Below are 16,067 nucleotides of genomic sequence, written 5' to 3'. Positions count from 1 at the left end.
ATAAATTATATTAATATAATTAATATATTTAAAATAAAAATAATATATATAATATTCGGGACAGGACGGGACATCCCGATGGTAATCCCGTGTCCCGTCCCGTCCCGAACCTCTTTTCCTGTCCCGTCCCGATTATTTTCGGGCTGGGACAAGACCCGTCCCGATATGATCGGGACGATACCGAGCCAATCGGAACGGGTCTAGACTGAACACCCCTACCTCCTACAAGTTTTTTATTGTTTTATATAGATTATTTTGATTTCATTACCTTTTAAGTTTTTATTTTATATAACTTAAGAAACTAAAATTTTTGATAATTTAATATGCTGTTAATTATGTTAAAGCTCGTTTTACATCACAGTAAATTGTACACATATATGAAGCTGAATTGAAACAGACAGATCGCAACTAACAGAGCGCGGAGCGGCCAACCAAGCCAAGCCTCTCCTTCTTCCTATCCAAGAGAAAGCCCCAAAACCCTAGAAGTCAAGAACCTTGAAGCATTCACAGTTCTCACCACTCAGTGCTTTTGTATCATTTAAACGGTATATTCCTCAAGCTAAATTTGCCTCGCAGGGAGAGAATCTGCAAGAACTGATGGACTTTGACGAATACGATTACTTGGAGAAGACAGTTGAGGAGCAGGAAGATCGAGATTCGACGAAGAAGAAGAAGGAGAGCAGCGAAAAGGGTGAAAGGAGTTACAGGAAGCGCGAGGTAGACGGTAACCTGGATGGTGAGGAAAAGAAGAGCAAGAAGAACAGAAGTGACGAGGAGAATGGGTCAAAGAAGGATCGTGATGACCGCGACAGAGGACGTTCCAGCCGTGAAAAGGAGCGCCACAGGAGCGGCAGGGAGGGGAAGGGGAGAGAGAGCGGGAGAGGAGTAGTAGAGAGAAGGGGAGAGACAAAGAGTGGGACAAGGATAGGGAGAGGGATAGAGAAAGAAGAGACAAAGAGAGAGAGAGGGACAAAGAGAGGGAAAGAGAACGGGAGAGAAGGGAGAGGGAGGAGAGGGAGAGGTCCAGGAGAAGCAGAAGTCGTTCTGATAGAGATAGAGAGAGAGAACGAGAACTGGAATTTAGAGATAGCCGGTATTGGTCTTTACTGCATTCGCCTTCCTTGACATATCTGCGTTTTTTGTGTTGATTTTGTTCTCGTCACTTCATTCTTGGTTGAATAGTGAGCATTATTCGCTTTTGACCTGGGTTAAACCATATGTTGCGGTTCCTGAAATTTATTTTCCTACGGTTTGATGATATGTGGTTGTGCCAAGTAAACGTGTGTTGAAGTTGTTTTGAAAAATCATAAATTTATTTTTCACGTAAGCTAAACTGTGAAGGCTTGCTAATTAAAGCATATCCTTTATGAGACTAGTTTGTGTCTTTTCAGCTTCCCTGTTTAATACACAATCCTATACTTTTTGTGACCCTGGTGCTTTGATGACCAAATTTCGTATTTAATCTTGCTATATTAATATTCTAATCATGATGTTTACATATCTGAAATAGAAGCCTTCACCCTGGTATTTGAGTTGGATGTATATGTCATGCATAGCATTTTTAGTATAAAGTGTCGCGTTGCTCTTTCACAATTGAGGTGTAGTATTTCCAGATTTCACAGCTTTCATGGTGGTGATATGATGTGAAAATCCATTGTGATTGAGTTAGTGATACTTTCCTAGCTAAATATGATGTATAGGTATCGTGGGATTAAGTAATGTTTTGGATTCCAATATCAACAGGGAGCATCTAGAATAGCTGCGTCAGTGGTAATTTGAAATCCCTTGGAAGATTATCTCTCCTTTTGGCTTCGAATATTAGGAATGTGAATTTGGAAATTATGGCTATATAACATTCAATATGGATGTCAAATTAAACTGAAATGACCTTTTCTCTATATTTTTTTCTTATAGCTGAGTTTTTTATCGGTTGTAGGAGATTCAGAGATAAGAAAGAGGCCGTGGAGCCTGAGGCAGATCCAGAAAGGGATCAGAGAACTGTTTTTGCGTACCAGGTTGATGATATTTTCCTTTTAATGTTTGCGTTTGAAATTTTGATTTGAGGCCTGATTGTTTTGGATCCTTTTATTAACTTGTTTCTGATTATTGCCATGTTACCATGTGATAATTGCAGATGCCCTTAAAGGCCGCAGAGAGAGATGTTTATGATTTTTTCTCAAAAGCTGGGAAGGTCAGTTGATTTTAAATTTTCCATGCAATGTTTAAGGTTGATTTCTATCTTGCATTGATTTTTTGAAAGCAAGCAATGCTTTTGTTGTACTTATTATTTTATATCTTAATTTTACTAGATTGATGCTATTCAATTTATGACTCAGATTAAAGAGTCAATGTAACCATGGTAGATACATCTTCTTAAGAGACCTTTGGTTGTTGGTGCAGCCAATCTTCCTCTGCCTTCTGTTTTGAGTAGCATAGTTACTTTCTTATGTCTCAGCATTATGTACCCATGTGGTGAGTGAATACGAGTAACTAATTTTACCTTGAGCACACATTAAGGTGTTTGCATTCTTAGGATGCATTTCTTACATCTTCCATCATCATGTGATAATTCCTCATTTGTATATAGTTCTAATTCTAATGTTCCTTATTTTCAGGTGAGGGATGTCCGTCTGATCATGGATAGGAATTCAAGACGGTCCAAAGGAGTTGGGTATGTCCTTGACTACCAAATACTCTCTTATTTATATGCATGTGCTATAGTGGTATTAAGATATCAAATTCCAAGAATTATGTTTAACTGTATTCTTAAATGGACTAGCATTGCGATAATGATGAGGGATGATGGGAATACCATGCACTCATGTTTAATCAATTCATGCTGCGTACTCAAGGTAGATGACAATCCTGGTTTTCTTTTTGGCCCCTTTCCTAGCTTTCTTCCTCTACATGTGCCTTACAGTGAGGGTTTCATTCTTATGTTAATGAGACTGTCCATTGTATTTCCTCCCTCTATGAATTAAAAGTCTCTCATGCAAGCTGTTGGGTTATTCCTTAAAATGATTGGGGGTCATATATGTATAGGAGATTTTTAAGTCTTCTATCTCCTTTTTTATTTTAGAGGAAGGTGATGGATGGTGAGCCTCTAGAAGAGATGCTTATGGATTCGGTGTCATCTACTTTTGCTATTAGTTTATGGGTGATTTGCCATACGAGGCCAGCTTTTAGTTGGGTCTTTTCCATGGGATAATTTTCACTCTTGCGCATATTTAAGTGAGAAGTAGATGAGTATCTGGTTACTGACACATTATTCTTTTATGACCTTCATTTATTGTCTTGATTAATTGTGTATGATTTAGTTTTATTTTTTTAATGATGACATGCTAACCTTTTCTTTACATGAGTCAGATACATCAAAAGAAACTCAGCTTGAGCTGTCTGCACTAGAGTTTTTGTTTCCCTACATCTCTTTGCTGTATGCATTGTAAGTTTTGATTGCAATCAATTGTACTTTGGAGTTCTGAAAACTTGATGCAAGTTCTTGACGAGGGTGCAGGTATATTGAATTTTATGATGCAATGTCAGTGCCAATGGCAATTGCTCTCTCTGGTCAATTGCTCCTTGGACAACCCGTAATGGTCAAACCTTCTGAAGCTGAAAAGAACCTTGTTCAGTCTAATGCTTCCACTGGAGCTGCAGGTGTAGCAGGACCATATGGAGCTGTAGACAGGAAACTTTATGTGGGAAACCTTCATTTCAACATGACAGAAAGCCAGCTGAGGGAAGTATGTGGTTCTATTTTTATCCTTGCTGTTTCACACTTTGCTGTTCTGTAGTAACTGTGGATTGGTGTCTGTCTTTTTTATTGAAGTCAATGAATGGAAAAGCAGACTAGCCAGTTCAATCGGGAAACTGATGAATTGGTACTTGATCTGATCTAGAATTAAGAGAGAACCAGAGGAATAAAGAAACGGTTGAACTGATTGGAACGAGTAAAGAACCGAGAGTAAGAACTGGTTTTTGAACCAGTCATGTTTTGATTTAACAAAATTAAACATTAAACTGTATCTCCAAGCTATATTTTATGCATACCTAACCTTATAAGCACTAGGAAAGGGGCATTAGTGAGCAAATAGGCAAAAGATATATATATGTATGTATATCAAATACTTGTAAATTATAAAATTATAAAGTAAATATATACATGGTAGATATCCAATATTTCATGATTATTATATTTAATTTTTTGGATTATAAAATATTTTTAACTTTTTAAAATTATTTTACTTTTTATATTTTTGTATTTTTTAATTTATTTTTATTTCAGATCAATTTGTATTTTTTTATTTTTTAATTGTCATTTTTGTAAATTGTTAAGTGTATGGTTAAAATATATTATTTTAATTATGACTGGATTGATCATTGAATTGTGAATGAATTCCTTGATATGTTCAATTACTGGTCCTGTTTTTGATACCTTGATTAAATTTTGATTTTTTAAATTGTTGGCTCAGATTTTTGAGCCGTTTGGTCCTGTGGAGCTTGTGCAACTGCCTACTGACCTGGAGACAGGACATTGCAAGGGTTTTGGCTTTATTCAAGTTAGATACCTTGCATTGGTTGCCTTGAAAATGGTTTTCAGTAATACTGTTATTTATTTTGTTTGTATTGATTCTTGGACAGTTTGCCCATCTTGAACATGCCAAAGCAGCTCAGAGTTTAAATGGAAAACTGGATATTGCTGGTAGGACTATCAAGGTAGACACATGTTTCATTCCATGGTTATGTATATTTCTGGCTTATGCTTGTTTGCTTTTATTGGTGATCACTTCGCTACTCCTGCTGTTCGTGACTAATGTTTTTTGTTGTGCACAGGTTTCATGTGTAACAGATCATGTCGGGAGCCAAGATACAAGTGCAAAATCTGCAGACTTTGATGATGATGAAGGTGGATTGGTAAGTTGTGATAAGGAAAAGTTTGTTTCCCAAAGATCGAGTTATCCAATTCTTCATCTCATAATATAATATAGCAATTATATTTAGTATGAAGTTACTAAAAATTTAGCTTGATTGGTTATTTTTTCAGGTTGTTAGAGGCATGATTGGCTGGAAGTTTCATTTGTTTCGTAGTTCATCAAAAACTTTTTACAATTCTAGCCATAAATATTTGCAGACTGATGACAGGATCATTACTGTGTGGTAGATAGGTGCATTGATGTATTTGTGCTTTTGAGCACTCTTGCTCTCTTTTAATTAGGGTCAATAAATGCAGATGACGACATTAATTCTTTGGCGTAACACCACAAATAAAGATGTTCAACTAATATTCTGAACTGGAAATCTTGATTAAGGACATGTTTCTCAAGATTCTATAATTAATTTGATATTGGATAATTCCAACCTTTCTTCTTCATCGGTCTGGTTCAGATCAGACTTCATTTTTATGCATCTTCTGTTTTTGTCCGCTTGTTGGCCTTTCTCTTCTATCTGAAGCTTCACTTTCGTTCTATTTGGGGTTGGCAAAGTGTTGCTTTTGTCATTTTCCTCTTCTGTTGGTATATTCATGTTCTAATTTTTTGTCCTGAACAATATTATAGCCTTTTCTCAGCTATACATCCCTGTTCATGAATTATGTTTTTTTTTAATGCAGGCCTTAAATGCTCAATCTAGAGCATTGCTAATGCAGAAGCTGGATCGATCTGGCATTGCCACAAGGTTTACTGTAAAATCTTCCCCCCTTTTTTTTTAGGGAAAAAGGTGTAACTTCTTAATTTGCCTGACAAATATTCTGCATTTCAGCATTGCAGGGTCCGTTGGTGTGCCTGCTGTGAATGGGTCAGTTTCTGCTCAACAGCCTGTTAGCTTGCCCAGTGCTTCAGGTTTAATGCCTGCACCAGCTCTCCCAACACAAATTATGCCTTCCCCAGTGGCAGAGCCTGTAGGAAGCCCTAGCGAGTGTCTACTGTTGAAGAATATGTTTGATCCTACCACTGAGGTGTGTAACTTACTGATTAAATTTTTCCCACTAATGTTTCATTCTCTGAAGCATTGATATTAAATGTCTGTGCAGACAGAACCAGATTTTGATATTGACATTAAGGAGGATGTAGAAGAGGAATGTTCTAGATTTGGCCGGGTGAAGCATATTTATGTAGACAAGTAAGTTTGTGTGTGTGGTAGTCATCTATAAACGATCCTGGGTATTTCTGTTTTATTGGCTTTTACACATTGCGCAGATGAGTTGCTTTTCTTGATTTATTTGTCTCCTATATAGAAGAAGTGCAGGATTTGTGTATTTGCGGTTTGAATCAGTGGAAGCAGCAAGTGCTGCTCAACGATCTATGCACATGAGATGGTTTGCACGTAGGTTGATTTCAGCTATTTTCATGGTAATTCATTTCATCTCTCGAGTATCCTTGGTTTGCTGATTTAATATGTTGGGATTTTTGTTTTTATCTGTTTGGTGTCTTTCAATCCTTTGTAGAGGCTGATTAACGAGATATCATCCTCCGCGCTGCGGACATTTATCTAGAGTTTCTGTACTTCTACCGTTTCTTTTTGTTATATAGCAGCTAGCTAGCCAGTAACAACTTCCAATATTGTTAAAACAATTGGGCAAACCTTAGACGGTAGAAATAAATCATGTTTAATTAGAGATGCCCATTTCATCGGTCATTGCTTCTGATGTTGACATTACAGGTTACTAGCAGATGGACCACGCTGATATGCTGTAGTGAATATTAATTTTTTTGTCAGGCCAAAAAAAAAAAATTCATTTTGTCTTGTCAGTTAACTTTTCTCGTGGTTTGTGATTCGGAATACTTTAAAAAATGGTCTGTGTTGCAGCCACCCCAGCTATATGAAGCCAAGTTTAAGGCGGAAGCTTGAAGAATGGCTGACGGGAATCGCGGAGGCTGATGATATCAGTCTCATAATTTGCACCTGATGGTTTTCACAAAGGGATGTCTAGAGAAATTATCATGTCCAGATGATATGATGTTTATGATTTATTGTATCATCTTGCATCTCCGTGCATAAACGACTGTATTATATTCTTGGTTTAGATGTATGATGCCGAAGAGGCTTTATATATATTGAGAGAAAATTTGCTGGACAGCAAACACTTCGTCTTTACTTATCGATGTGTGCTCTTATTTCTAACGATATTGCAATCCTCGTTAAGCAATCTTTTTAGCATTGTCAAGTTTTTAGTTAGAAACCCCGTAACATTGTACGATAATCAAATTGTTTATTCTTCTGAAAACAATGGTATGTACCATACTCCATTCACTTCAAAATAATCGTCATTTTTGAAGTTGATGCAAATTAAAAGAAGCTAATAAAAGCCTTTAGTTTTTAAAAGCATAATGGTATTTCACTAAATGCTCTTATTATAATGTATTTAATAAACCTTCTTCATTTATTGATGGTTAAGATTGTTTTAAAAAAAGAAATTAGCCGTTTTTCTTTTTTATAAAACTGAAGAAGTGACAATAAGCGAAGGGGATTCAAATGAATGAAATAATTAATCTTGAAACACTGCTACACCTTTTATCCAAATTCCACATTCAACCTGGGCAAATAATCTCTTCCGTAGAATCTTCGTCGTTCTTAATTGACACCATATGGGTTATTATGTCATGAATCCTCTTGAAGCAAGAAGATCGAGATGAAATATCTGATTTTCTAATAACCCGTCCACTCTAGACCTTTCTCTAGCACCGGCGGTAACTGACTATCCTCCTTCAAGTTTTTATTAGCAGATTTAATAGAGATATTTATACCACTTGAAGTGCTAAAAAAAAAAAGTCACTACAAAAGGCTAGTTGAAAATGAAAATGTTTGATTTAAATTATCTTTTCCATTTCTATGATTACCCTGTTGAAAGTAGAATAAAATATTTAGGAAACCTAAAAAGAAATCTAATGAATATTATTTAGCCATTAATATATTTTTTTTTTTTGAAGATGATGAATGTTGGTTAGTTTTTTTTTAAATAAAGCTAAAATATAAAAGATGAATATTCAAACACTTCTTCAGATCTCCATTGAATCACACCTAACCTGTCATTATAATTTTTAGTCGCGTTCAATGTCTATCCCAAACATAATAGAAGCTTGTCATGTACTGCTTTGTCATAGCAATTGGATCAATCAATCCTTTTACGAGGAGAACTAAATCATTAAAAAAGAAAAAGAAAAGATGAGATAAGGAAGGACCTCCTAATAAAAGGGTAGCCGATTTTGTACCTTTAGCAGGTTCAAGGGAGTTTGCTGGCAAAAGCAAAACAAGGAGAAGAAGAAAGACAGTGGGCTCAAAGGAGTTAGCAGATGCTCCCATTGCAAGAGCGCTGATTAGAGTAGAAACAAAGGCCATGAAAACATTAATCAAATTACCATGTTGAATCCCAATGCCTTTCAACACGTCTTCAATGAAAAACCATTTCAGGTAGTCAATGTGTTCGTCAAGATCCTCTTTAACAGCAATAAAACCACTTTGCCTCTCTTGCTTTTCGTGGAATGGATAATTTTCTGGACTAAAATGTTATCATCGCCAGCACCGTGAACAAATTATGCTTATTTAATGTACAGCACGGAATCACAATTACCCTATATATATATATATATATTTTTTTTTGTTCCGTTCTTGAACAAATTAAATGCACCATTTTTATGTACAATCAAAAATCAACAAGTAAGGGGTAACAAATTATACTTATTTTGTGGACAATAGTCAATATGGACACACAATGACTCTTTTAAAAATTTATTTATTCTTTTTTTTTGGGGGGGGGGGTGGCCGATGAAGCCCGTTCGGCCCATTCAATAATCCATAATCCGGGGTTTAATTGAGCGTGTTTGGCGGTCTCGACGGCGAAAAGACCGCGACTTACAAAGCCCTGCTCTTCAGGCAGATTGCTCTGGTTTGCGTAGATAAGGGAGCAACACCCCACGCGAGACTTTCGGGGCCTAAATTCAAATAAAAAGCCTTATCCCCAGAGCTTACCACCGAGGCAGAAATTAGAGGGAGCGAGTGGCACTCTTCACCCAAACTTCATAGATTTGATCCCCTCTCCAACAATAATATGAATTTTGGTTTTCTCACGCTTCTCCGATATTGAACTTGTTCATTGATGCTTTATTTCTGACTTTCCCCCTTTTTTGGCCTTGATAATAGATGGATAGGTATCAAAGGGTGGAGAAGCCAAAGGCAGAGACCCCTATAAATGAGAACGAGATTCGCATTACTTCTCAAGGCAGGATGAGGAACTATATTACCTATGCCACCACTCTCCTCCAGGTATTCTCCAACGTCCATGTTTGTCACCCATTCCACACAGGCGTGCCTGATGCTTGGTTAGACATTTTGAAAATTTTAAATATGGGAATGAACATGAAAATTTCACATGTTAAGTGCTGAACTTGAAGTAAAAGTTGCTTCCTAGGGAGAAAACAACAGCTCTCTTGCTTATGCTTCTCTATCCGAGCCGTTGATGCTAACTCTACGTGATATACATAACCTTGCTAGTCATTTGTTCATAAACGTCTTATTGAGAAGTGGGTGAAAGGTCAATGAAATTTTAATCAGTTTGCAGGCTGAACGGCGCCCTGGCATTTAACTAACTTCACCGACGCTACTGTTGGATTTCTGAATTTGCCCTTGTTTTTCACGAAACTTGTGTTGAATGGAGTAAAATTAATCTGTGCACAACTCTTAGTGGATGTGGTCTAAACTCTAGAAAATTGCCAAGATGCACTGTTTCTTGTGTTTGACTGGTTTAACTTAGTGCTTGGATCTTTTGTGAGTGTTACTTCCTTTCTGTTCTTATCTTTTGGTTACACTACTTTATCAATAATGAGAACATTACCGGTCTATCTATGTCTCTCTTGATACTTGCCATTTTAGGAATAAATGAAATTTCTTTGTTTATCTTTCTTTTCATTGTGTCCTTAATTTGTACTTTGGGATTGAAGTATTATTTATCTTTCAGCTTCCTTTTCTCAGTGAAGAAAAAATAGATATAACTAGAGTGAGCTCTATGCATTTACATGGAGTCTGAGACTAACCACAATATACATGAACGGTAGGATTCCACAACTTTTTATAGATATAGTGAAGTGAGAGTGATAGTGATTTCCCTCTAGTTGCTTTGTCAATAGGATGTTCATTTTTTGTCTCTTTTTTCTTCTTGCTCTAACCTATTCCTGTGTACTTTGATATTTACTTTGGATGCATAATCTGTTTACATCGATTGTTGGCTAGGGCTGGGCCTTAACTTATTTGCCATGTTGATATGGTCCATACTTACATGCATTTCTTTATCTAGAATGGGCTAATATTTAAATGCTCCTGATATATTTCTCAGTCACATGGATCTTACTTTGGTAGTATGTTTATAGGAGAAAGGATCTGTGGAGATCGTTCTTAAAGCAATGGGTAGAGCTATCAATAAGACTGTAATGATCGCTGAATTGATTAAGGTGAGAGGGCCAGCTTCTGTGTGTTTTGTGTGTTAGTGGTTGCATGTGTTTTTCTTGCTTTGTGAGCAATCTGTTTCTTTGCTTCAGAGAAGGGTTGTTGGTCTGCATCAAAATATTGCTATTGGATCAACTGATATAACGGATATGTGGGAGCCGCTAGAAGAAGGACTTCTTCCGTATGGAACTGCTAAAACTTTTCACGCTAATCTAACTAATAAATGCTTGACTTCTGTGTTCATGGGATTAACCTTTTATTTATTATTGCATCCTCAGTTTGGAGACTACTCGACACGTTTCAATGATCACAATTACTTTGTCAAAGAAAGAACTAGACAAGTCCTCTATAGGGTAAGAACTCGGATGCTAGTATGCAGCATTATGTTTAATTGTATCTGATTTATTACTCTCTGGATAGATAGGATTGTAACTCAGCTTTGGAAGCACTTACATAAGAAATTCTTTGGTGAGAAAAAAGTTTCATCAATTTACTTTAGGACACCTTTCCTCCACTCTGTGTTTGCTGGCTTTCTGGAAGATATTACAACAAACATTTCTTTGCTGTCGTGACATTACTTTGTTTTGAACTTATAGCTTGGTGTTGTAACAGCCATATCTCATTCATGTCAAAGAAAATATGATAGCTTCTTATTGTCATGCAGACCTTGGTCTTTTAAATTAATAATTGAAGAGGTTTTTATTTGATCATCTACTTGACAAATATCATCAGTTGTCCTTGACTTGAATAGTTTTTAGGATCCATACTACTAATTTGTGAACTTCTTAATGATGTTCCCATTGCTGTAATTTCAAATGTTTTCTCACATGCAGATACCAGCCTCCTCTCCCAGCTGATCAAGTAAAACTTTTAATTGAATATGAAGAGGAAGGAGGTGACTTAATCTTCCCCCCCCCCCCTTTCAGTAGGCTTGTGTGGCTAATATAACCTGAGTTACCATAATTTGGTATGCAACAGAAGGCACACCAGTAATGCGAGGAAGAGGACGTGGTCATGGAAGGGGCAGGCGTAGAGGTATTTCTAATTAATTTGTTTTCACTTGTTTGATTGGAATTGGATGTAGTATGATTGTACACATTTGCTTTGTCATAATTTTTGAATGGTTAAAACTGCTTTTAAGGAAACAATCTGTTTCCCATGCTTAGGAAATTATAATGGGGGTATGGATTATAATGGAGATGGTTGGGATGGTGGACGTGGCTATGGTGGTAGAGGGCGTGGTCGTGCAAGGGGTCGCACTCTCCTCCGGGGTAGAGGACGGGGCTACGGTGGACGATCAATTGGTTATTATGATTATGGTGAATATGATGCACTGCCTCCCCAACGTGGTATGCCTTGTCCATAAAATTTAGTCCTCTAGCAAATACTGATAAATTGTTATGCCTTCATTGCTTATAATTTTGATTCGTATCATATGAGCTGTGTCATAATAATGTGTGGTTTCAAGTTCGTTGAGTTAAATTTATGTATGTGGTAGTTTTTTGGCTTTTCACTGAACTGCCTCTGGGCCTTTTTATTGGAAACAAGTTATAATGTAAACTTGTTTCTTATAAATAGGTCCAGGGGCAGTACTTCTGTTTAGTCAAGGTACAGAAGGAATAGAAACGAACTTTCCATCTTTAAATTTACCCAACTATTTTTAATTCAATTCTATACAATTGTCCTTTTTTTTTTTTGTATGAGTGGTTTGCATCCAACAAATTCCTTAACTTGAAAATGGTAGTGATTCTTTTTGAGGATCTGCAGGCCGTGGTCGTGGAAGGGGAAGGGGCCTTGGACGTGGTAGCAAGTTGAGATCAGATGGAGCCGGCAGGGGACCAGCCGCTTAATTAAGCTGAGTCGGGTTGCCATTATGTAGATGTCAAGTTTGAAGATGGTTGTCCTCTTTGCTTTGTTCCTCTTGAGGTCTGCTTATGTTCACGTATAATTTGGAGTGTAAAGTGTTGCAGCCATCGTCCTCGGTCCTTGCAGTTTTGTCGTCTGAGTTTCTTATCTTTTGTAATGTCTCAGGTTTTAGTGACGAAGTTCTGTAGGTTGTTGTTAGGTATAATTTCTGTGTTTTCTTAGCAATTTTTTCATATCAAAATTGTATAATTTTTTTTTTTAATCAATAGAGAGTATAGCAGTGAATTCTTTTCATAACTGATTCATGGATGTTGACGTGATGACTCAGCCCCTTGTCGAACCACCTCCCCGCAGAGTCTGATGTTCTTTGGCGTTATACTGTCGATTGAGCTCTGGTAATTGAATCTCTGCCATGCTAAGCTTGCGAGGATGAAGCACCCATTTGGAGTGTAGCCTGCATTTAACCGTGGTTGTACATCAACATTTTTAACCATCCCCATTCCATCTTTATGGTTTGAATTGACCTCGAATGCTTTGACGGTGCTCGATGACAGTACCTTGTTCAAAGGAACGAAGCAGCTCATCATTTTTTCCGTTCACATTATGAATCGGCGCAAAAGGATTTCTTTCTCGAATTCGGCTCAAGTATAACTTATAATCTTATATCAATTTTTTTTTTATTACGGTAAGTGAGAAAGTTGAGAAAATTGTCTATTTGATTGAGCTTTGAAATTATACGTTTAGTTAGATTTATTTACGTGTAAAATCTGACAATAAAGGTATAAAATATAGTGGTTTTTGCAAATATAACCTATGTTATAGAATTAAATTAAGCAAATGGTTTAATATTTATTATACTTTACATTATGCTAATTTATTATGAAAGTTATTAGATATGAGAGATATAAATTAGAGAATGATTGAAAAATATCGTATTAATTAATATTGTAATGAGTACAATATATACAAGAAGGAAAAGATAATCTAATAAAGATTATTTACAATAATATTTTATCAAATAATATTTCTGAAATAATAGCAAACAATAAATAGTAATATATCTTTAGAACATTTCAAATAACATCTTCTTTCAAACTTAAAATGGCTTAATAGAGAGTAACTTGAGTTTTCTACCAAATTAAAAGCAGCTTGGGTGAAAAAATTTTGTAAACAAGTCAGCTGACTAATAATTGGTTTAAATTGGGACAAGTTAGATGGTGCCTTGAACATGCTGTCGAGTAAATTGACATTCAATATTAATGTGTTTGGCCTGCTCATGAAATATATCATTATAAGCAATCTTAATTGTAACTTAACTATCACAATAAATATCTATGAAGGAGCTCTAAAATGCTCCTAACTCATCAAGTAACCAATGAAACTAAAGTACCTTAGTACTAGTATTTGCCAAAGCACAATGAGTTATGTGAGGCTTAAATATAAACTAGCTGACAACAAAATCTGGATAAGCAAAGATGGGTGATAGCAAGATAGATGAGGCCCCCAACCAGCTGGCGGTAACAGGTGGGATTATCCAATAAGATGCCATCAGTAAAAGTAGAGATGGGAATACGAGCGGGCCCGGCCCTTATGGGTTCGGTGTAACAGCCCTCCGCTCACCCCGCCTACCCGAAGTCTTTTGTGGCGCTGGACACTCTCCCTCCAGGCCCACAACAAGGCAACCCCACCTTTTACTGTGAGTATCAGGAGACAAAGGCTTCCCCGCAGTAGTGTGCAGATTATTTCCCTTGTGGAGAGCCTCCCCAAGTTCGATCCTCTAACCTCTCCTACATAACAAAGTTGAGGCTGAACCTGGTACCACTGAGTCAAGATTTGTAACACACCAAATTTTTTTTTAAATAATTTAACTCAACTATAGTTGGGTTACAGCCACCTAACACATTTTTATATCAATAATTTTAATATAAAATATTTTATAATTGGCTTCAACTCACACAATATAACATTTCAGATAAATTTTTATCTCCCACATGTCATTAGGCTAAATTACATTCGTTCATCCTTATACTCTCAACAAGTAAACTAAATCACATTTGTCCATCTTTATACTCCCAACAAGAAAAATAAACAATTTAGTCAATTTTCAACACAAGCCAGTTATTTGGCCTCATAATCATGCCATTTTAACCAATCCAAAGTAAACCAAATATTAAAATTACAATCACCCAAAGTATACCAAAAATAGAAATAGTTTGAAAGGCATAATTACATTTATATATTCATATAATTATCAATAAATAAAAAGCCCTAATATTGATAATATAATACATTATAAATCATAAATTAAATACTCAAAAGAGACAGTGAATCTATGCCACTAAGCCTCTGGGACTCCTCACGTGTCACTCGTGGCTCTTCTCCTGAAAATTGTTAACCACATAATAAGACTCAAAAGTTCCAGTAACCAATACCAATTTATGATAGTGTATACAAACAGTTAAGTGTGTGCTTACTAAGTGGGAATCAAAAATAATATAATTCCAACAAAATATAAGAAATATTACAATACACACAAATAACCATCCTTATATCCCTTCATTAACCTCAAGACATAGCCCTCACTCAGTGCTAAATTATCTGGCCAAAGGTAGATTAGCCCGAGCTCTTACAAGCCACCTATTAAACTCCAATAGGGGCGTACCACGTGGCACATAAATACAACAACAATAGCAAGTCTCCCAATACCTCCAACAATAATCAAATAAATTCATAATAATATTGCACAATTATACAATATTATAAAATTCATAATTTTCTCAATAATCACCAATTAACATGAAGTAACACTAATCACGAATTAAAAGCATGGTTACCTTGTGGCTTTTTCAATAAATTATTCCCTACAATTTCTCTCCCACCATAATCTTCATCAATAATACAATCTATAATAACATATTATCTGTAAATATTAGTTTCAATTTTTTGAAACTAATAAAATAATTCTAATAATAGAATTAAAAATATAACATAATTTTTAATCTCAATCTTAATACAAATCTAGAGTTAATACTATTAAGTAAAATTTCTAACTCCTCTTTTAGTCATCAATAAACATTAATAATCTAAAAATCAGCTTCTAAACTAATCTCTATTATTAAAATTTTCTTTTTATTTTATAAATTCGCACCTAAAATACCCAAAAATTAAAAATTAAGTCTCTAGCTTAGAATTATAATCCTATAGCCATAATAATTCATTTTTCATCCCAAATAATTATCTAAACCTCAATAAATCAACATATATTTTCAGATCTAGTTTAGAATTTAATGCATAAGTCATAAATTCAAAGATCATTAACAAATTTATACTCTAGAATATTTATTATACTACTAACAACTTCAAAAATCATATTTATTTAACATAAATTCATCCCTCTTTCAAATCCTAAATTTTCTACCACTACAAACTCATAAACCAAAGAGGAAGGATGACTAAGAAAAATTTTAGAACACTTACTTAGTCTTGAAAAACTTGAAATCACACCCTAAATATCCTATTAAAAACTCTTACCTTAAAAACTCAGATCTCCCGCACCGGCGAAACTAGACGCTTTCTTTGCCTTAGCTCGCACACAGGGAAGAATGAAGAAACGAAGGAAACATGTGAGTTTTTATAAAAATTCAGTGGGTCCCACATTTTTTTTATTATTTTTCTTTCCTCTCTCTTCCTTTTTTTATTATTATTATATATACATAATAATTGCAGCACACAGGACGCTGAAAGTGCTTCTCTTCTTCTTCTTCTTC

General features: G+C 35.6%; 2 protein-coding genes across 3 annotated transcripts; both read left to right on the top strand.

Moving 5' to 3' along the window:
- Nucleotides 1-400: 400 nt before the first annotated feature.
- Nucleotides 401-7,119, top strand: LOC129320031 (uncharacterized). Its single transcript, XM_054965162.1, is given in 14 exon segments — nt 401-838; nt 841-1,093; nt 1,937-2,015; nt 2,135-2,191; nt 2,616-2,671; nt 3,515-3,743; nt 4,473-4,559; nt 4,642-4,716; nt 4,834-4,914; nt 5,609-5,673; nt 5,758-5,953; nt 6,029-6,117; nt 6,233-6,347; nt 6,805-7,119. Coding segments are annotated over 14 exon segments (1,665 nt in total). The 5' UTR covers nt 401-597; the 3' UTR covers nt 6,847-7,119.
- A 1,713-nt stretch (nt 7,120-8,832) lies between these two features.
- Nucleotides 8,833-12,935, top strand: LOC129320464 (uncharacterized). 2 transcript variants are annotated; one of them, XR_008595782.1, is made up of 9 exons: nt 8,833-9,258; nt 10,359-10,439; nt 10,527-10,615; nt 10,713-10,787; nt 11,268-11,329; nt 11,413-11,469; nt 11,601-11,783; nt 12,202-12,499; nt 12,629-12,935. XR_008595782.1 is itself a non-coding variant. In XM_054965929.1 (8 exons), exons 1-8 carry the CDS (start codon nt 9,136-9,138, stop codon nt 12,282-12,284), a joined length of 753 nt encoding a protein of 250 aa, XP_054821904.1. In that variant the 5' UTR covers nt 8,833-9,135; the 3' UTR covers nt 12,285-12,935. The 2 variants fall into 2 exon arrangements, 1 of the variants encoding a protein (XP_054821904.1); XM_054965929.1 differs by having other exon boundaries at nt 12,202-12,935.
- Nucleotides 12,936-16,067: the final 3,132 nt, after the last annotated feature.

This window comes from Prosopis cineraria, unplaced genomic scaffold (genome assembly GCF_029017545.1).
Source record: "Prosopis cineraria cultivar Desert tree isolate PC_DT_omini unplaced genomic scaffold, ASM2901754v1 PC9, whole genome shotgun sequence".
NCBI classification, from domain to species: Eukaryota; Viridiplantae; Streptophyta; class Magnoliopsida; order Fabales; family Fabaceae; genus Prosopis; species Prosopis cineraria.
Note: the sequence above shows the minus strand (reverse complement) of the source record. Positions and strands in the feature narration are given on the sequence as shown.

Excerpts from the sequence above, each read along its gene's own strand:
- LOC129320464 (XM_054965929.1), top strand. The coding sequence starts at position 9,136 with ATGGATAGGTATCAAAGGGTGGAGAAGCCAAAGGCAGAGACCCCTATA. Across the intron at positions 11,330-11,412 it reads TGAATATGAAGAGGAAGGAG|AAGGCACACCAGTAATGCGA; the intron begins GTGACTTAATCT and ends GGTATGCAACAG. Across the intron at positions 11,470-11,600 it reads TGGAAGGGGCAGGCGTAGAG|GAAATTATAATGGGGGTATG; the intron begins GTATTTCTAATT and ends TCCCATGCTTAG.